General features: G+C 52.0%; 2 protein-coding genes across 3 annotated transcripts in view; one reads left to right on the forward strand and one right to left on the reverse strand.

Moving 5' to 3' along the window:
* ADAM19 (ADAM metallopeptidase domain 19) overlaps window positions 1-4,369 on the forward strand; it is a 78,044-nt gene extending 73,675 nt beyond the window's left edge. For both annotated transcript variants that reach the window (XM_045791996.2, XM_087867827.1), the window contains one exon: window positions 758-4,369. In XM_045791996.2, the coding sequence (XP_045647952.2) occupies window positions 758-811 (54 nt within the window). In that variant the 3' untranslated portion in view covers window positions 812-4,369. The remainder of the gene's footprint in view (window positions 1-757) is intronic.
* A 1,737-nt stretch (window positions 4,370-6,106) lies between these two features.
* Window positions 6,107-19,139, reverse strand: NIPAL4 (NIPA like domain containing 4). The gene is made up of 6 exons (XM_045792143.2): window positions 19,007-19,139; window positions 15,543-15,782; window positions 12,591-12,647; window positions 11,403-11,493; window positions 9,268-9,428; window positions 6,107-8,476 (listed from the first exon to the last, which is right to left on the reverse strand). The coding sequence occupies exons 1-6, from the start codon at window positions 19,041-19,043 to the stop codon at window positions 7,848-7,850; spliced, it is 1,215 nt and encodes a 404-aa protein (XP_045648099.2). The 5' UTR covers window positions 19,044-19,139; the 3' UTR covers window positions 6,107-7,847.
* Window positions 19,140-20,663: the final 1,524 nt, after the last annotated feature.

Consider the following 20,663-nt stretch of genomic DNA (forward strand, 5'->3'; position numbering starts at 1 on the left):
GAGTCCTTGGAAGCCCTCAGGGTGTAAGCCAGGGCCACGGGCCTTCAGGAGGCAAGAATGTGGTTGAGAAAACAGACCAATTCACGCGTCTTTTGGCAGGGGTGAATTTCCAGAACAAAAGCCAAGGACGAAAGCTGAGTGTTTCTTGGTGCTTGCATGACTATCCCTGTGAGTTAGGGTTGGAGTTTTTGGGTTTCCTCTGAAAGGTGATGCTTGGGAGTCTGAATATGGTGGCTTCCAACCTGGGTCTACAGCTCACCCACTGAACGACTCTGAGCAAATCACTCTCGAGTCTTGACTTCCTTCTCTGGAAAGAGGCAGTAAGCAGCGGCAATAGTCAGCCCCATCAGGCTGCTGTGAAGGTCCAGGCAGTTAGTTTCTAGAAACTGCCGGCCTATGGGAGGCTATTTACAAATGGCCCCTCTTCTTTCCTCTTCCCTGGGGTTGATGTTTTCCGGCTGCCGTCCGGGAGTTGAGGCAGAAGGAAGGAGGCGAGGAAGTTGGCTGACGGCCCTCCGTTCCCACCAGGCCTGGGAACTCTGTGGGTTGAGCGGCAGCTCGAGTTGGGGGCCCCACCTTGCCTCTTCCTGGGGAGTTGATAGTCTGGACGCACAGATGTGGCGACAGACTTCTGAGGGAAACCCTTCTCAGCCAATGGTCTTTCTGACCTGTCGTAAGTAAGAGGACAGCCCCCATTGACGCCACCGGTCAGCGTTTAGCTGACCTCTCTCTTGCTCTCTTCCCTTTCTTTCCACAGTTTCCTGAATACAGATCACAGAGGGCCAGGGGGATGATTGGCTCGAAGACCTAGACCCCTCTACAGGGGCTTCTGCCTTTCCTTGAGGACTCTGAACTCCCCAGAGGATCCGTGGCCATGAAGTCTGGAACAAGCATGTCTGGCCACCTCCAAGTCCTTCCCCCCCTCGTTCCCTCCTCCCAGAACCACCGCATCTCTGAAAATCTCTTTTTTGACTCAGTGCCTCCTTGGCTTCCTGGGAGGCCCAGAGAGACTACTATCCAACGGCATCAAAGTGTTGTTTTGTGCAATATACTGCCCCAGGGAAGGGAGGAGAGAGCATGGAAGAGGATGAAGGGTGGCTTCTTCTCCAACCTCCCTTCGGCTGGCCTGTCTCCTCAGAGGTGCCAGTGGCGATGGTCTGGGCTGTCTGAGCTGGTAAGCCAGCTTCGGGAGAGGGCCTCTTCAGTCCATCAGCCCAGGACTTAGCTTGGAGAAGCCATCCATCCATGTCCTATGGTGGAGGGCATGCATCAGAGCTTTCCATTGCTTCTGTCTTCCTCGAAGGCCCCAAGCTAGACAGAGGCTGGACGTTTACTCATCCCTTCTAGCTCTGAGATTGAGAGGGGTCAAACCAGCCTCCACTGTGGCCCCGCCCAGGGCTTGGTTGACGTCACCACTCCTGGGTCTGTGACCACATGTGACCAAGAGAAGTCCCTTCCCCTCCCCAAGCCCCTACCGCCCCTTGTTCACACGGGTCCCCCTGACTCTGACAGGTACTATTTGTGGGCAGTGTAGACAGCAGAGGGAGCACCAAGCTTGGGCCTCCTCTGAGCCAATGCCAAAGGTTGCGGCTCTCAACTCGGAATCATTCTTGGTTGCCTTTTGTTTTCTTCTCTTTCCAAGTGCTCAGCACTTTTGATTTCTCCCTCAGAAATTTCTTCTTCCCCGCTCAGACCTACCTAATGTGTGGTGCTGTGGTGAGTGGGTTTTCAGCAGTTCCAGCCTCTTGGAGACCTGGTGCTTGTGACCTACACGTGAGAATCCTGCTTTAAGTGTCGGCCACTGGATTTCCTCTGTGGTTCTCAAGAGTGTCGTAAGAGCGTCGAAGCTTTATTTGCCATTGTGTTTGTGACCTCGGCAGGGCGAAGGTCTTACCCTCTACTCCCTGATGGAAATCTAAGGTAGGTCCTCAGGGATGGCAGCAAAGGGGGCAGAACCCTCGTCTGTCCCTAGGTCTGGTCACTGATTTGAGGCACGATCATTGCCCTCTGAGCGAGAGCTGACCTGTCTCTAGAGATCCATAGAGAAGGAGCAGTCAACGGTCTTGACGGAACAGAGTCTGAGCTGGGCACACCAGGCTTTTTATCGTCCACTTCCTTGTGTTCTTTCTTCTGGTCACTGCCCTTATCTGACCTTTACAGAAAGAACTTGGAGCAGCTGGGGAAATGCCACTCCAATGGGTACTACCCCCCCAACCCCCGCCCCGGAGCCGGGAAGGAAGGCTATGTGGTGCTCTGCTAAAGTGGACGACTTGTCACTGGACATGTCCTCTGGTGATGGTCTCCCGTCCCCAGAAGGGTGCTGTGCCGTCCCCACCTCCTGCAGTGAGCCATTGTTCGCTCTTGAAAACCTCAACGCAAGGAAGAAGCTTGAGCTTTCACTCCCAACCACCAACCCAGGGCCCCCTTACAATTCTCTGAATACGACAGGTGCTCAATAGATGTTCTCGGGTTTTAGACAAGTGGGAGATTTGGCAAATGCACCTGGGGACACACATGGCGTGGATTTAGAAAGATCTCAGGAAAATGAGGCTCTTTTCCCTCAGGTAGTCTGATATCCATGCCTCTGTCTCCCAGACATGGGCCCTGGCTGGTCCCCATAGCCAGGTTCCACCTTCCTTGCTGCCTGATGAGGTCAGAGGACAGCCTTCCGTGTAATTGCGTTACTCCAGATGTCCCAGGCCACAAGGTTGGGTCCCAGGAAAATAAAGGTGAAAACACCCTGGCAAAAAAAAAAAAAAAAAAAAAAAAAATCACTCGTACCCACCCGCGTGCCTCACAGACGTTCCTGTGGTACTTGCAGCTTGTCTCCCATACAGGAGGAGGTCGAAGGCTCCGAAGTGAAAATGCCACAGCCATTGTGGTTGCATGAGCCTTTTGAACATGAAATCCACCCTCCCTGCACCCATACCAGAAAGAGCCCTGGGTTGTATTTTCTTGTTTTTCTGTTTTTGTCTTCTGTTATGTTATTCCCACCTCCATCCCATAAAATTGTACTGTGAACTGGAAGAAGGTTGAATTTTTAAAATTTGATGGAGACTTTTGGCAGCCGGTTCTATTTCCGGTTTCACTTCTGGCTGTGTTCAGGGACCAGGAGTCGCCGTTTTGGCAGGCCAGTTAGGCTCCCCGGGAGCAAGAGCGACCAAGTGCTCCTTTTCCCTCCTGCGCCCAAGTGCTGCTTTGAGGTGACAAGTAAAAGCAAATAGGGCCTTAGGAGGGACTTTATTGGAAAGGATTACTGCAAGGCGGGGAAAGGGAATCTGCAGTCCGGGCAGGGGCTGTAGCAGCAGGGAGAATGTTCAGGTGAGCTCCTACAAGATCTGCGAGCATCTCAAAGCTCAGAAAGGAAGGGCCTTTTCTTTGATCGACAGAGTGGACTTGGCTAGAGAGAACCGCAACTGGGGCGTCCTTGCGCTCAGCCTCCTTGGGAAGGGGCTGCTGCGGAGGGCTGTATGCTGGCTCAGGCTGAGTGTGGGTCCAAGTTCAGAGTCGGGCAGGCAGGAGAGGAGCCCAACTAAAGCTTGGTGGAGTGAACCAGCCCTTTGTTCAGACGGAGCTGGATATAAATCTTTTTAAAAGCTAACTTAGCCTGCCAGGTTTACAGCCCTGGAAATGTTTTTCTTAAGAACCTGGGAGCCATCTCTGAAATGTAAACCTCAAGGGAGCTAGCACCCTATCTCCCTGTCTCCCCGTCTCAGTGGGAGTTTTATCCCAGGTGCCTGGCTCCAAGTTGTAAGTACCTGCTTGCCATCTGTTCTTTTTAGCCTTGTTTACTTCTCCCTATAAAGGCTCTTTTCTGCCCCAGCTCTGAAATGTTCTCAGATCTTACAGGATTGGGGGAGCCCCTCCTCCATACTGCAGGAGCCCCTTGCTATCTCCTGCATTAATCTTTTTGAATAAAACCTCCCCTTGCCTATGTCCAAATTTGTTCTTATTTGGCAAAGGGTATGGGAGGCTTGCATATTTTACATTGGGGACCAGTTCTAAAGTCACGATTGTGTTAAATATGTGTATAACAGCTCTGCTGGACACCCAAGGGAATGCCGACTGGAAAGGTGCCCCATCCCTAGGGAAGCTTGCTAAGAGGGGTTCTGCAGAACCCAAGCCAGTGTCCCCCAAGTCACCCTTCTGTGCATCCTCTCACACCATCCACTGTGTGTACGTCTGGGATCTGGGGCAATGTGAATTTTCTTTTTATTTGGAGATCGTTCACGGAAAACAGATCCTCTCCTCTCTTGTCCTCCTATTAATTGTTTACAATATTTGTACATCTATGCAAAATACTTGAATGGGCCATGGTGCCTTTTTCCTTGTTTGTATTTAATTAAAATAAATTGTCATTTGAAATGTTGTCTGGTTTGGCCATTCTTTTTTGTTTGCTTTAATCTCCCACTGCTCCGCCTGGATAAGATCCATCCCACGAGGACTCCTCATGAGAGTTCCCACAAAGCCCGCAGTCCACCGTCCAGGCCATAACAGAAGACCTGAAGCTGCAGAAAAGCCTGGGTTTGCCCATGACCAGTCGAGGGGGCTGTTTGTCTTTGCACCTGACCCGGGATGGTCTATTTCAGTTAGGTCTTGGGTCACTAAAGCCATGAATGATCCTGGGATTCTCTGCTATGTTTCTTCTCCTGCTACACTATAGTGTTTAGGAGACAACCAAGATCCCGTGTTCACCTCCTCATCTTACTGCTAGGTAAGATGCACTTCAAAGTGGGGAGAGACTTGCTCCAGGTCTGTTGGGCTGGGTGGACAGGTACAGAGCCAAAGCTAGGGTTGGGTAGGCTTTTGGACTCCAGAGCCCTGTGTGATAACAGCTCCCATCCATTAGCGCCTCTTAGTCCGCAAAAGGACTTCACCCTTATTCTCTCATTTGATCCCCATCTCAATTCTAAGGTTCTCCAAGAGAGAATCATAATAACCATGAGAGGAGGTAACATCTACTGAGTATTTAACATATGCTGGCATTGTATCCTACTTTCTTTATGTGAATGATCTCATTTAATCTTCACAAAAGCCCTGGGAGGTCTTTGGTATCTGATTTTATCTTTCTAACTTCTCAGGGTTTTGAGATTGCCTAAGGATTTCAAAGGCATCAAACACAAATGCTTTGACTACTACAATGCCTGCTTGTGACATCAGCCCTTGTCCAAACACCCCTGCCCGCTTACCCCCACCATCTGAACTTGCCGCTGTGTGGCCTCTGCCAGCCGGTCTCTGCTGCTTACTAGATGCATGAGAGCGGATGAATTCCAGAACCCTGAGCTTCTTTTTGCTACGCAGTGGGAATAACACCACCCTCAAAAGTGTCGTGATCACTGGAAATGGTCCACGTGACAGCACCCACCTGTCCCCCGCACAAGCCAGGTGCTCAGAAACTGGAGACTACGGTAGTTTTAGAGTTGCTCTGCGGGACATGCCAGGGGTTCATGAACACCTGCTCTGGATCGAGAGCTGGCCCCTGAGAGAGTCTGGGCAAAGAAGGACGATTGGAACAGTTTTGTTCCTTCATTCAATAAATGTTTTTATGAGTGCTAACTATGTGTTGGGCAGTGAGAATAAGCAGCAAATAAAGACCAACTCTCATGGGGCTTCTGTCCAGACAAGGGAGACAGCACAGATCACTAGGAAAGAAAAGAACAAAGAGATATGAGCTTTCGTTTAGCTCTTTGGAGAGACACTGTCTGGTGGTTACGCCTCTAGGCTTGGAGCCAGATAGCAACTTTGATTCATCCCGGCTGTGTGACCCTGGGCAATTACTTAACCTCCCTGAGATCCTTTCCTCATCTATAAAATGGGGATTCAACAATGTATGTACCTTAGGGATTTGTGAGGACTTAACGAATTCCCATGAAGCTCTTAGTACTGTGCCTGGCTCCCAGTACGGGCTCAGGCATTAACAAGGGATGAATATCGTCAACCGACTCTTCCCAAACGGCCTTTCCCACTGCAGTGAGGGTGTGGCCGCGAAAGCTACCGCAGGGACTCACTTGGCAGCCACAACCCTCCAGAGATTGGGGACCAGCCCCCCAGCACCAGACAAACCAGTTTAATTGTTCCGCGTCCAAAGAAGGCCAAGACGCAAGTATCGAGTAAACACACTCAGAAGTCTTTATTCTTGACCCTGCAGACCATACTCTCAGGGCCCTTAGATGACTGCCATTCTCAAGATCCAACATGTGGCATTGATTTCAGTTACAGACAGACATCCACGTTCATTAAAACCCGGGGATTCAAGGCTGGAGGTGCAGGGGGCCAGTCCGTTGGTGAGCTGAGCCTTTGGAGCTTCAAGGCCAGCAAGAGTCGGGCCCGGGTTTGGCTGTGCTTAGGGCATGGGACGTCAAAAAAGGACACAGGTACGGGGTTACATAGGGGAGGCTTTGCGCCCACCTGGGGGCTGAGGATCAAGCCTTCCCTCTTTCTAGATATACTGGCTCTCTCACTTCCTTCCAATGGTCCTTCCACCAACTCCCATACTCTTGGAGCTAGAAAGAAGACAGGAAGGATATTATCTCTCTCTCCAGCTGCTCTGGTTTTTTGAATGCTTCTGGTCAAATATGAGGGGACTAAAGGCAGTCCCCAAAGGAGGTGGTGTTGGAACAGTCATGACCTGCTGCTTCCCAGGGCGGGGAGCTCGTCAGTGGCACTGGGGGCTTGGTGGCCATCTGATCAACAGCCAGAAGGCACCCCACGCCAAGCCTACACCCCACTGGTCACTGAAGTTCAAAGCTGATCCCACTGCTCAGGCCTCTAAGGCTACCTGCCCAGAAATTACCCAGCACCCCTTCTACCTGGGCTCTTAGTTGGGCACCAGAGTAAACACAAAAGTTAGCCCCAGGTTTCTAGAGGGCCTAGGGCTGCTTTCTGCCAAATCCTGACATTGCTCCTCTTTCTCCCCATCTCCCCAAATCATATTTTGGTTGACTCCTTGGGGAAAAGGAAAGTGCATTCTGCCAAATTCTGTCTTGACAGCCAGACTACTTTTAAGAGCAGTGCAAACGCTGTTCTCTTTCCAGAGCGAGGCAAAACGAAACACCGGGCAGCGCCAGCAGGGCTTGGCTGTGGAGTATCTTTCGTTGTCGTTGTTCTTGCCATTTTGTTTTGAGTTCTAAGGTAATTGCCCGAATGTCTCAGTGACGACTCCTTAGGCTAGAGAGAGAGGGGGACGGAGGGGGCGGGGCTGGGGGTAGAGTGGACGGAAACGAAGGTGCTGACCTCCAGGCTGGAGCGCTCGGGGAATGGGGCTGGTGGAAATGTTCCCTGAGACATCAGGTGGTTTTCACAGTGAGAAGGTCAGCTGAGGTCATGCTTTTGTCTCCAAAGATGAAGCGGCGAACGCAGCAGGACGTCTCACATGAGCTGTCGGCGCTGGATGGGGAGGCAAGATGAACTGCTGTCTGGGCCTCTGGGAATGCGCCGCACTCATCCTTGGGCCGAGGAATGGGATTCAGTCTCAGGAGAGCTGGTGCTGAGGACTTCCCGACAACCAGCATCGCTGGGAAGGTCTTGGCCTGTGCTACATTCAACGGGTCAGATGCTCGCTTCTTCCCAGCAACACAGCGACAGCACCGAGGAAGCAAGTGGGAAGAGAGGTCCGGGGACCTGCTGGCACCGATGTATTTGGTCACTGAGGCTGTTTCCACGAAGTTCTGCCACCACTGCTCGCTGGGTGGGGCTTTTTCTTCTGGAAACAGTGATGAGGTATAAATGAACATCTCAAGAAAAGAGAGCCCATGGGTAACTGTGGTGGTGAAAATAACCAGGTGCCTCTGAAATGGAGAGGTCAGGCTGTACCATGGAGCTCACTTCTCACTCATGTATTCCAAGCTTTAAGAGTGGATGATAAATACTTTGGGCTTCTCTTCTGGTGATGGGGTGCTGGAGAGTTCTATATTGTCCACAAGGACATTCTTATCTTCTAGTCTAATGGCAGTGGGCTCAGGGGTGGGAGAGGGGATTGGGGTTTTGTGCATGTGGGGCAAGCTGGTCTGGCTGATGTCCAGGTCTTTGAAGGCGTGAAGCATGAACACACCCAGAATGATGGTGACAAAGCCAGCGAGGGTGCCTACAATGTCCACGGCCGACATGCTGTACCATTCCTTGAAGAGGATGACGGAGGAGGTAACCACCACCGTGGTGAAGAACACATAGTAGATGGGGAACACCAGCGAGGTATTAAAAATGTCCAGGGCCCTGTTGAGGAAGTTGACCTGCGTGCTGAGAGAAAGTGCCAGGATGAGGGACAGGATGTAGGGGAGGGGGTGCCGCACCACGGGCATCCCCTGGAAGAAGTTCTTAATGGTGATGCCCAGACCCTTGACGGCGGACACGGAGAAGGCCCCGATCACAGAGCAGATGAGGATGTATATGAGGATATTCCTCTGTCCGTAGCGTGGGGCGACGACGAAGATGAGGATGAGGCAGACCACCAGCAGAAGCACGGCAAACACGATGTACCCTTCGGGAGGGGTGCGGGTGGGGAGAGACAACCTGAGCTGCAGAAGACCAGGTCGTTTCTGGAGCCCTCTACCCGTGGTCACGGGATATAGCGCTAAGAACTTGGGCTCTAAAGGCAGACAGACGCGGGTTCCAGGCCCACGTCACAGCTTCTTAATAATTTGGGCAGGTTATTAATTAAACGGCAAGACCGCTGTTCCCCTATTTGTAAAACACAGCTAATAATTTGTGGGGTTAAATGAGAAAATGCATGCTACAAGACTGTGCCGTCCCCTCCACCCCCTCACTAGTCCCCAGTGTGATGAGGCCTTTGGAAGGGGATTAAGTCATGAGGGTGCGCCCTCATGAACGGGATTAGTGTCCCTGTAAGAGAGGCCCCAAGAGCTCCCTCGCCCCTTCCACCACACGAGGACACAGAGAGATGGCCACTTATGAACAAAATCTACCAGGGCCTTCCTCTTGGACTTCTCAGCCTCCAGAACCGTATGAAATACATTTCTGTTGTTTATAAGCCCCCCAGGCTGCAGTGTTGTCATGGCAGCTGAACACACCCGGACAATGCACAGAACGTACTTAGAACCGTGCCTGGAACATAATAAACACGTAATAAATGACATCAATATACAGGGGGCTGGGAAGCCTGTGAGCTAACCCCAGGACCAGCCCCCCGACTTTCCTGCTTTCGCCTCCTTCTCCTCCAGGTGGCAGCACCTGGCATGGTCAGCACCCAGTTAGACCTTCCCCGGGGTTCATCCCCCAGGGCCTTCCTGCTCAAGGGGGCTGGGAGCCTACCTGTGTCTTTCATCTTGGCAGCCATCTCGACGACGGTGGCGACCTTCTCTTCCTCGGGGGCGTGTATCACCATCACCGTGCTGCCGGCCACACAGATCACACAGCCCAGCTTCCCCAGCAGGTTCAGACTCTCTCCCAGGAAGTACGAGGACAGGATGGCACTGCATGTGAACATGGGAGAGAGGGATTAGCAGCCAGGCCTGTCCCAGCGTCCTGAAGGAAAGTGGGGGCTGAGCAAGCATTCATGGAGAAGAAGAGACAGGACTCAGTACTCTCCCCCCAAAACGTTTGAAATAGGAACGTATTTTTGGGAGGGTTACAGTGTGTGCTGGAGGAATCGGCATACGTGTGGATTTCTTTCGCTTTAGAGACTGAAAGGATCCCCGAACAGAAGAGTCAGAAAAGCCCTTCAAGGCATTCTTGTCTAACTTCTATCCAATGAGCACATCTTCCCTTAACATTAGGAACAGGCTGCTTTCAGGCTTGGCTTGTATACTTCTGATGGCAAGCAACTCACCCCTTCACAAGGCAAAGGAATCTATCGTAGGTTCATTCTAATTACCAAAAACATGGTGGTGTCTACTCATTGTCCTATTTCTATTCCTTGAGTTGTACAGAACAGATCTATTCCTTCTTCCGTTTGTATATGCCAATATAAACCACCACGATGACAACTGCGGGCACTACGTCTTGGGCATGTATCATGTACTAGGTATGATGCTAGGAATTTTCTACTTACTATAGCTCATTAACATCTCACAGCACTTGGAGAAGTAAAATATACTATCCCCATTTTATAGATGAGAAAACGGAGTCTCCTAGAAGTGAAAATAACTTGGTCAGGTCATACAACTGGTAAGTAGCAGGGCCAGGATTTTACCTAAATTTCCGTCAAATTATAAAACCTATGCTTTTTCCCTCTACACTTTATTAAAGAGAATCCCGTGACTTCCCTGAGTTTTCTCTTTCCTGGACAAAACACCATCAGTTTCTTGCTATTTCTTGGTGACATGATTTTCATTCCCTTCACATCCTCAGATGCGGTGGCAGAGGTGAGGGAAGAGGGCGGGAAACTGGGCAAGACAGGTGTGATCGCAGGGCAGGTTTCTGTTTCTTTACGAAGGTAACATGAACTTAGGGTAAAAAGCAGTTAGCTGATCTAGGATTGAATTCCTCCCCAAAATTCTGGTTTAAGGTATCAAGAGAGAGGGGATTGATGTCCAAGCTCCTTTGAATGTCTTTCATCTCTCCTCTAAAACTACCAAAAACATTTGCATTCAAGAGAGTCTGGGGCATTTCCATAGGCAGAGGTCACACGGTGGAGGATTCCCTACCTCTCCCAACTTCCTGGGAAGTGGAATTTGTACATTAATCAGATATGCGATAGTGCCGTCACAGCTACGTCCGCCAGCTGTGTAAAGTGAGTCATCCCTCTGTTTGCTTTTGATTGTGTCGATGTTACAAAATTGTCATCAAGAGGGTAAAACAAAACAGAGGAAACTGTGGGCACTGGGCGTGGTTCGCTGGGATTTACCAAGGCTCCCAGGTTAAGCCAATAATCACAGCCAGCTTCACATGGGGCTCTAAGACCCCCACGGAGGAACTACGCAGTTAGTTCAAGAGGAATGTGGCAACGGGAAGCCTACATAGTTAGTCCTTGAAGCAATGCCTTCGGGTAGGGAAGATTAGCTTCCCCATTGAGCAGATGGGGAAACTGAGGCTTAGGGTAGTTAAGTGACTGGCCCATGGTAATGCAGCTACTAAGAGGCAGAGCTCAAGGTGAGAGCTCAGGGAAAGCTGCTCTCAAGCTCGTGCTTTTCAACTTGAACGCTGCTCCTCTCGACACACCAGAAACGCGGACGTGAGACGTTCAACTTGGTGGCCCTGGAAGCCCTGCCAACAGGTCTGGGCTTGGCCTGCCCCTCTAGTGGCCAGTCATTTGAGGGGATGCTGGCACAAGAGGCAGCAAACCATCCGAGGCTCAGGGGCTCTGACCAGCCCAGTGCCTCTTCCTGGGAGCTGGGACTGACCCAGGTCCCTGATTGCAAGTGGCAGGCGACCCCACTTAGCAGTTCCAGATCTCGACAAACTGAAAATAGGAAGGAGGCAGAGACAGCAAGAGAGGGGACAATAACCTTATGAGGACGCTCAGCGCTCCCAGAGGCGTGACGACTGTCGCAGGAGCAAATGCGTAGGCCCCAAAGTTGGCAACTTCACCAGCAGCCACTAGGAAATGAAGGGAGAAAACAGGCTAGTGTGGCTTCGAGGCACCAGGTCCAGCCCAAATTAACCCGGGTGGAGATAGCTTCATTTAGTGATCAACCATTCACAGAATCGTATGCTTTCCCCCTAGCGCATCTGATCAGAAGGTCAGGCCCGGACTCCCCTGATCAAATCCTTCCATTTTAAAGGCCCAGAGTCCAAGGTCACATGACATGTTTGTGGAAGGACACCTTGCTGTTCTCGAGGCCCCTCGGCTTCTAGTGCAGGCCACAGTTAAGCGTACCTCAGGGGCTGCAGATGTTTGGTCTGTATCTATAAGGTACATTCTAGAAAGTGTTAATTACCAAAACAGGAACAGTTAGAAAAGTTATTGATTCTCCAGGTCCCAGTGGGTCGTGAAGCCATCCGTCCCAGAGGAACTATGGGCAAGTGGTTAGAAAGTCTGACGTCCCCACCGCACCTAATTCTCCACATTTGAGTTTCTAGTTTGTAGACCCCTACAAGTGCATTTTCTGTCTCTGCTGGGAGAGAATGACCTGGGTCTGCACTTTGAAAAGAGAGGATGAATGGGATAGCCCTGGTTAAGACTGGGATCAAAACCTGACTCACAAATGGAAAGCTGGCTGATTTTCCATTTAAAGAATTAGGGTTTGAAAGACAGCGAAGGTGGGTGGTGAGCGGGGGAAATGTGTGAATGTGCAAATCCGGGCAAACTCTCAGTGGCAGACCAGCCACGCTCTGAGTGAGCCAACACACTGCCTGGGGAATGGGAAAACTGGCGGAGGAGCCCCAAGAGACTCCAACTGGCAGTGATGACTCTCTCTGTTTCAAGGGAAGTTGAGAAACGACACCTCTATCATTAGCAGCAGCTCTCTACAAGCCTCTCTGGGGACACGTGTTCCCTGGAGGAAGGACTGACTTTGGGTGGAAAATGTGATCTGAAATGCAGGGAAGGTGTTCCACCTACGAAGATGGCCAAGGGTTTCCCCCTTGAGATTCACACTTTGCACAGTGAAGATAGAAATGCCCTCATCCACCCTTCCTTTCATCTCCAGCTCTGCCATCAATGGGTCAGTGTTGTTAGGAAAGAGCCCACTTACTGGTGAGAAATCCAGCCCACCACATGGCATCCTTCAGGTAGCCATAGCCGCCATCCACTGTAGAAAGGAATGGACACAAAGTGAGAGCTTGCCATGCTTTCTCAGGCACTTTTCCCATCTCTACCTTCGCTCCCCAGTCTTGAAGGGTTCAACCTATGTGCCCTGTGGTTAGTCCTCTGGGCGTGCCTCTGGGTCCCCTCCTGGGTGCCTTTATCCACTCCCAAAGTTTTATACACCATCTACGCTGGTGTCCTGACCTCATATATGTATGTATACTGAGCCTTTCTTCTCAGCCCACATGAATGTCCAATTGCTTACCTGACGTCTCTTGGATCTCTCATAGGCATTCCAAACTGTCCTAAATAGAACTCTTGATTTTAAATGCTCCACACCCACCCACCTACCAAAGGAAACTCAGTCAGTGGTACCTCCATGTACCTGGTTGCTTAAGCCAGAAACCAGGAAATCACCCTCGACTCTCCCACTCCTTCACCTTCTGGGTTCCATCCAACCTGCTGTTGCCCTCTCCAAAAAGCATCTCGCCTGGCCCACTCCGCCACTGCCACCCGACTCCAGGGCACTACCCTCTCTGGCCCGGGGTGAGCCAACAGCCTCCCAAGTTCATCCAGTGCCACTCCCATCATCCCTTATAACGCTCTCCCTCATAGCAGCCGATGGTCTTTAAAGACTGTGAATCATACTGTCACTCCTCAGCTTGTAACAGGCCAATGGCTTCCAGATACTCTATAAAAGACCAAATTCCTAAACAAGCCAGTTCATAGCTTTGACCAAGTTCACATGTCCAAAGGCATCTCCTGCCACTCTTCTTACTGTCTAGCCAATCAGGCTTTCGCTTAGTCCCTCCAAAACGATGAGCTCTTTTTGGTCTTAAGACCTTTGCTTTTCCATGTCAGGAACAGTCTTCTTAGCGATATTGGCTTATACCTACACTCATTCTTCAGGACTTTGCTTGAATGTTGCTTCTCCTAAGATGCCCTCCCTCTACCCCTTATCTCTTTTATTTCCCCCTTGGGATTCTCTTTCATCACACCCAGCTCTTCTCCTTCGTGATACTTATTTATAATTTGAGTTAATGTATTTATTTTCTGGCATTTCTCCCACTAAAATGGAGACACTATGATGCCCGGAATTGTGTTTTTTTAGTTCACATGGTGGACTTTTGAACACTTGTCCAGAAGTACAGGGTAGAGCAGCAAAGACCATTGCTCCCATCTTCCTCCCCACACCTCACAGCTCTCCATTTCAGAGGGCACCTGGCTCTAGACCTGGGGGTCCAAACGGCCTGCCGGGCCCTCCTACTTAGATAACAGTAATGCCAGTACTCCTGCTGACTCTGGGCCAAGCCTCTTTGTAAACACACTACCTATCTTCAAAAGAATCCCAGCGGATGGAACTGTTCTCAACCCCATTGTACAGATGAGGAGGCAAAAAAAAAAAAAAGAAAGAAAGAAAGAAACCACTTCCCTTGCCCAGGATCACATCACCAGGGATGGAAGAGCTGGAATTGGAACCCCAGGACTCTGCTTCCAAAGCACAGTGTCCCGCAGAACACTACCTTGAGCATGTCTGAACTTGGACCATCATGATCCCATAAACCTGCTCGTCCTGCATTCTTCATCTCAGAGAACAGCACCCTCTTCTCCCCAGTTGCTCAAGTCAGAAAGCTGAGTCAGTCTCGACTCTGTTTTACCCTCTCCTTGGAGCCGCTCAACACTAAACCCAGTAAGTTCTACCTTCGAAAGCTATCTCTGGACTGCACCACAGTCTCCGTTCCCACTGCAATTCCCCTGGCCTGAGTTCTGAGCTGTCTCTCTCCCCTAACTGGTGTCCTAGGTACCAAGCTTGTCCCCTAATCCATTGTCCACCCAGCAGCCAGGAACCCTTTAAAATAGTAAACTGAACTATGTCTCTCCCCTGCCTAAAAACTTTGTCATTTACAACTACACCGAAACTCTACGGCCCAGTTTATAAGACCCTTCACGATCTGGCCCTTCCCTCATCTCTTACCGCCCCCCCCCCCCGCCCCCGGCCCCATACTCCAGCCATCCTGAGCTACTTTCAGCTTCTAACATCACTCATGCTCTCTCACCTCTGAGCCTTTGCACACGCTGTTCTTTCTGCCTGAAACACCACGTCCTCCTCTTTTACCCTTCACCTGGCCATCTCATGTTCAGGTCCCAGCTTCCAGATCACCTCTTATAGAAAACCTCCCCTAACCTTCCAAGCCTGGGCTTTACACGCCCTTCCAAAATATTCCCAAAGCGTCCTGTATTTTCTCCATGATGAAGAGCATGTCATACACTGTGGAACAGTTGCCCATGTCTCCCACTCCACTCAATGCCTTACGGGGCGCTGGGTCCCCATGTCCAGCGTGGGACCTGGCACTGCAGGTAAGCAGTGAATGATAATTAGATGAACGAACTCTTTTACACATGATTCCTTTTCTCCAGAATGGGTTCATAGATATGCCCCTTATTTCCAAGCAAACAAATCCCTTGTGGACAGAGACTCAATAATTCTTTTGTGGCCTGGGAGGGGCCCCCATCTGAGAGGCCAGGAAGGCACAGTAGTGTGTGACACTGCTACGGGCAGAGGTATTTGTGTCCCATTTGGCAAGGAAGTCGTGGCATTCCCAGGATGCCAGAGCTGGAAAGAAATAAAACTGGACTAGATCTGCGGTTTTGGTTTCTGGGCCCTGAGACGTTTCCTTACGTGTACCCCAGTTAACTTATCTTGAAGTTCTCCAGAAATGTGAGATCTTAAAGGGAAGTCTCCTGTGGGTGGATTGGATTCCCAGGGGGGTTGACGATGAGCCTTTCCTGACCCTGTAGGCCAGGCTCTCCAACGGCCGCAGGACCCCCCTGTTCACGGGGCTGGCTGGGGGCTCAGCTGCCTAGCACCCCACGCCCGCCCTCCCCGCCAGGACCCTACCGGCCCGTGTGGCCCCGGAGGCCACCAGTCGCTGAAGGCCTTTCTTCTTGAGGATGACACTGCTGCCGATGAGGAGGCTGGACAGGAAGGCCAGGCCCAGACCAACGTAGAAGCTGTAGTTCTGCCGGAACCTCTCCTTCCAGCCGTGAGAGGTGACATTGCTGGGCACCTGGGGGCTGAGGTCCCTGACGATCTGGCACAGCACTTCGTGGGAGGAGCAGTAGAGGCTGATCAGGGAACCTGGACGGGAAGACCACGATAAGAGAGTCACGCTGGGGACATCTGCATGCTTTCAAAAGACTGGACCGGCTACTGTTTCAGACCCCACGGTTCAGCTGCAGCGGGCCTCCATCCGCGGGCCTCCATCCGCACCGTGGGCCTCAACCGAACAATAACAGATAACATTCACTGAGTGCTTCCTCCTGGTGAGGGGTCTTATTTGCATGAACTCATCCAATTTTTATACCGTCTGTCAGGTAAGCACCGCCTTGAGTTCCCATTTCACAGATGGGAAGTAGAGGCCACGAGAGGTCAAGCACCTTGCCGAAGAACACAGACTGACTCCAGAACGCAACCACATAACCACTAAGGTGTACTGATGCCCCCCACACCAAGCAGGGTCCTCCAAGCTCTCGGGAATCACTGAATCCAACCTCCCACACTTCTTAGCTTCCCCTCCCAGCCTCTGGACCTCCCACATCTCGCGATCACACAGGGATCTTCCCCTCCAAGAGGCCTCGTCACTTCCATACCCCCACCTCCAGCCACAGTGGAGACTCCTGACAGTTAACCTGAGGGAGTGAGGCTAGAGAGCACGCAGTCCCTTCTCGGCCCGAAGATAACTAAATAGAAGCAGCCTGATGGTTAGAACCGACCATTCCCGGCCTTCGTCTAAGACCTCCGGTGCCTGTGGTCAGCGGCAGGGGCCTCCTTCATGCCTCAGAGGGATTGGTGTCCTTGACGCCCCATGGCGCGTCTCTTCAGTTTGCCTTCCAAGTCCTAGAGATCCTGGGAGTCAGAATCAGCCCTCATGCCCCAGAGCCCACCAACACTTGCTTGTCCTTCTGGCACAAACGCCAAGGACAATAGGACAAACTTGGGCCTGAGGGGCAGACCCTCCGTCAGGACAGCTAAGCTGCCAAGTTCAGTAAAACCACGTAAAGCACAGCCACGTAATCCCCCAGTGCCAGGAGTCTCACACTCGTCCACTCTGGGGCTTTCCATGAGCATTCCTACCATGGAAATGGCGCAGTGATCATGTCCAGGGTTTTAGCGGAAGAAACTGGGGCCCTGATAAGTTCGGTAAGCTGAGTAAGACACTGGTGGTACGTAGTGAAAGCAAGTTGTCCCCCAAGTCCATGTGATGCCAAAGCCATGCTCTTAACTGCCACTGACGCCCCCTGAGCAGGCAGCAAGGGCAGGCTCGGGTTTCGTTTGGCCTCTTGAGGGTTGTTTTAAACTATGAATTCATTACTAAGATTTACTATCAGATTTCCCATGAAAATTCAGCTTTCGAGCTGCCTCTGTTTACCTTATCGAGCACGCCTTCCCAGAGCTGACCACTGACGGCAGCTGAGAGCAGGTGGCCCCTTAGGACATGTTCTTTGCAATCCCCCAGAGTCCGTATCTGCTTCCCTTCAGTCATTTTGGTTATGTGCTCAGCCCCCGCAGGCATTTGAGTTTGTGACTTTTGGTTGTAAAAGGTCTTTTTCAAACTGTGGGGCACAAAACTCCAGGCTCCTGCCAAGGATGTAAGCCTGGGCCAGGCCCTTCTCCTCAGAGCAGGGAGAACTACAGGCCAGCAGTAGATGGGCCTCAAAGTCCAAGGTGATGCAGCTCTGGCATTGGTGTATCTGAATCTTAGAGTGGCATCTCGGTGGAATAAAGTAAGGGCGATGTTGACCTTTCCACAGACGCATAGAACAATGGCTCTGGGAGAGCCCTGAGAAGACAGCCTGCCTAACCCTCTTGCAGCCAGGAAAACTGAGGCCATGGGAAGGGGAAGGACTGGCTTGAGTCTCAAAATAACCTAGCGGCAGAGCTGGGCCTGCAACCCACCAGGGGACATCCAGGTGTCTTGTGCAATGGGAGGAGATCTGTTTCCCTGACGCCTGTGTCACAATCAAGAGAAGGTGAGACAAGAAGCCATCTCCATCCCTACTCAGATTCGGTCTGACCTCTCACTCCTGTTCCTCAGCTCTGACAGTCAAGTCTGGGGAGTTCCCTGAACACAGGAAATGAGCCAGAGCCAGGACATGGGCCAAGGAAGGTGACTCCCAAGAAGGCCAATCCCATTCCCACCCCCTTCACCGGCCCTCCTGAAGGTACATCTCCAGGAGGTGGAGCCAAAGGGTGAGCTTACCTGTTTTGGGGAGGCCTGAAGCACCCCAAGACACAGCAGCCTGCGCTGAATTAAGTTTTCCCATAAGGACAACAAGAAAAAGAGAGAGGGCTGATGACCAAAGAAAATCTAAATCTGAGGAGGATGCTCATTAGACAAAGGGGTGTTGGGCCTGGTAATCCCACTTCTCTTCCAGAACGTGCTAGGACCAGGGAGCATATTCTTTCCCAGGGGAAGGTGAGGCTGAAAATGGACTGCACTGTTGGTCAGGAAACCAAAGCCAGCCAACACCCACAGAGCTGGCTTTGAACACTTCACTGGGCAAGAGAAGTTAGAGAAACAGGGCTATGCGACAGGCTGCCATTGCAAGAGGAGATAGGAAAATGGAGAGATCGAGTATAGTAGTGTGAGTACAGGTTTGAGGATCCAAGAGCCCTAGTTTTATATTCCCCTCCCCCACCGCAGGAGCTTGAGCAAATTATCAGGCTTTTCAGAGCCTCCATTTGTTTCTCTCCTGAAAGGAGACAGCAAGGTAATAATTCCTACTCGCCCTCCAGAGTTAAGAGTTAAATGAGATAACGCAGGTAAAGGGCCTCGTCTACCACCCGGGTCCTGGTAAGAACTCAACGGTAGAGCTCGGGGTCTTTCCTTACCCCTTCCTGGGTTGTTCTTTCCCTCCTTTTCCTACAAGGTGTGTGTGGGTTGGGCGGTGGTGAGTGTCTGTGCCCCCTCCCTTGTCTTCGGTGGGCCTCAGGGAGATAACCAGACCTGGGCAGGTACTAGAGCCCGAAGCAACTATACCTAAGAAACCCCCGGGAACCCCCACCTCCCCCCGCCCCACCTCTGGCTGACCAGCTCCAATCAATTTCGCCGCCTCCGCCTCCTCCCTCCCCACGCGTCCGCGTTCCTCCGGATCCCCCTCTCAGCTCCCCAGCTCTGGAGGAAGGGGAAGTCAGCCAGATCCCTGCTCCTCCCCCCAAGACGGGCCTGACCACAAGTCGCGCTGGCCCAGCCCTCCCCTGTTTGGGCCACCGCAGGAGAGGACGAGAGGGAAAGGCGCGGCGGGGAAGGGAAGGCGCGAAGCGCAGGGCGCACCCGGGGCCCCTGGGGGGCCCGCACGCACCGTTCTGGCAGCTGGCGTTGCTGGCCCGCAGCTCCATGGGCCCTGCGCGCACGGACCGACGCGCGGGCGGCTGGCGCCCCGGGCTCCCCGGCTCCGGAGCAGGTGGCCGAGACTCGTCGCGGCGTGGCCGGCGTGCGAGAAGCTGCCGGGGTCGGCCCCAGGGGTGGAGAGAATGACGCGCCCCAGAGGGGGACGGTCCCCGGGGAGGAGTCACCCGGCATCTCGGGCAACTCCCTGGGTCGGGGGCCCAGGGCTCCAGCTGCCCGCAGAGGGGCGCACGCCCTCCCGGGATGCGGAGGCTGCCGGGCTCCCCGAAAGGGAGTCACCGCGTCGCGCCCCCGGTAGGAGGCAAGGGGGCGGGTCCCCCGGAGCCTCCGCTCCGGAAGCCCGGAGTGCACCCAGTTGCGTCCCCAGGACAGAGTTGAGTCCCGAGGGGTGGGAGAGGGGGACATTTTCTGGCCGAAGTGGAAGTGGGAACGTGGGAGTTGGAAACGGCACTGTTGCCAGTTGGAGCCCTCCCAGGCGGGAGTGGTGTCCGAGACCCTGGGTTTTTTCCTTCCCACCTGCCTTCCTGGCTTCCTACTTCCCTGCCTCCGGGCCTCATTCATTCATTCATTCATTCAGCATAGGTCTGATCTGTGCTGGGCACTAGTACACCACAGGCACATAGTAAGGAAGTGCCCCCAAATGGTCGATACGTCCATGTGGAATGAGTGGATGATAGACTCTTGATAATGAATGAGGAAAGTACATTTCTTCTTCCAAGCGATTGGAGACCAAAATGAATTAGACATATTCTCTGTCCCTGGAGAAACTTGTATATTAATGAGAGAAACAAAATGGGATTTACTATCTAGAAACTGTTGTCTTTCAAATCACCATGAAAAAAAAAAACCGTGGCTATGGAAAGTGTATTTGCTACTATGGGTAATAGTAAAAATAAATTAGAGAAGCACTATCTTGGACCATAAAAACTCTTGTGCAGGGCTTGCTATAGGCCAGGCACTGTCATTAGTGCTGAAAAATCCCCATTCACTTAACCCTCACGACAACCATATGCAGTACATACTTTTATTATTCAAAGAAAGGAAACTGAGGCACAGAGCGATCAAGTAGCTTGCCGGCTTTCCCAGCTAGGAAATGGAAGAGGGACGATCACGTGCATGTTCCCAGTGGCCACACTAACACGCCTGGCATTTTAGACAGAAATACACTCCCGCTCCTGGGGAGTGAAGCCATGGGACCACCAAGAAAGCAGTGGCCAGTTCCCGTAATCGTGGTCACTGACCTCCTGGAGGAGGTAGCTTTTAAAAATAGTTCCTTATGGAGTCTTCACTATGGGACAGACCCTGTACTAAACCCTACTGGGGGGGGGGGGGCGCCTGGGTGGCTCAGTTGGTTGAGTGTCCTACTCTTGGTTTTGGCTCAGGTCATGCACTCAGGGTTGTGAAATCGAGCCCCGGTTCAGGCTTCGTGATCAGCACGGAGTCCACTTGAGAGATTCTCTTTCTCCCTCTCCCTCTCCCTCCCCTCCGCTCCTCCCCCTGCTTGTTCTCTCTTTCTCTCTCTCTCAAATAAATAAATAAAATCTTTAAACCCTATACAGACATTATCTCATTTGGTAGGTACCATGACCGTCTCCATGGTACAGATGAGA

This window comes from Ursus americanus, chromosome 15 (genome assembly GCF_024610735.1).
Source record: "Ursus americanus isolate L20-20 chromosome 15, mUrsAme1.1.p, whole genome shotgun sequence".
Lineage (NCBI taxonomy): Eukaryota > Metazoa > Chordata > Mammalia > Carnivora > Ursidae > Ursus > Ursus americanus.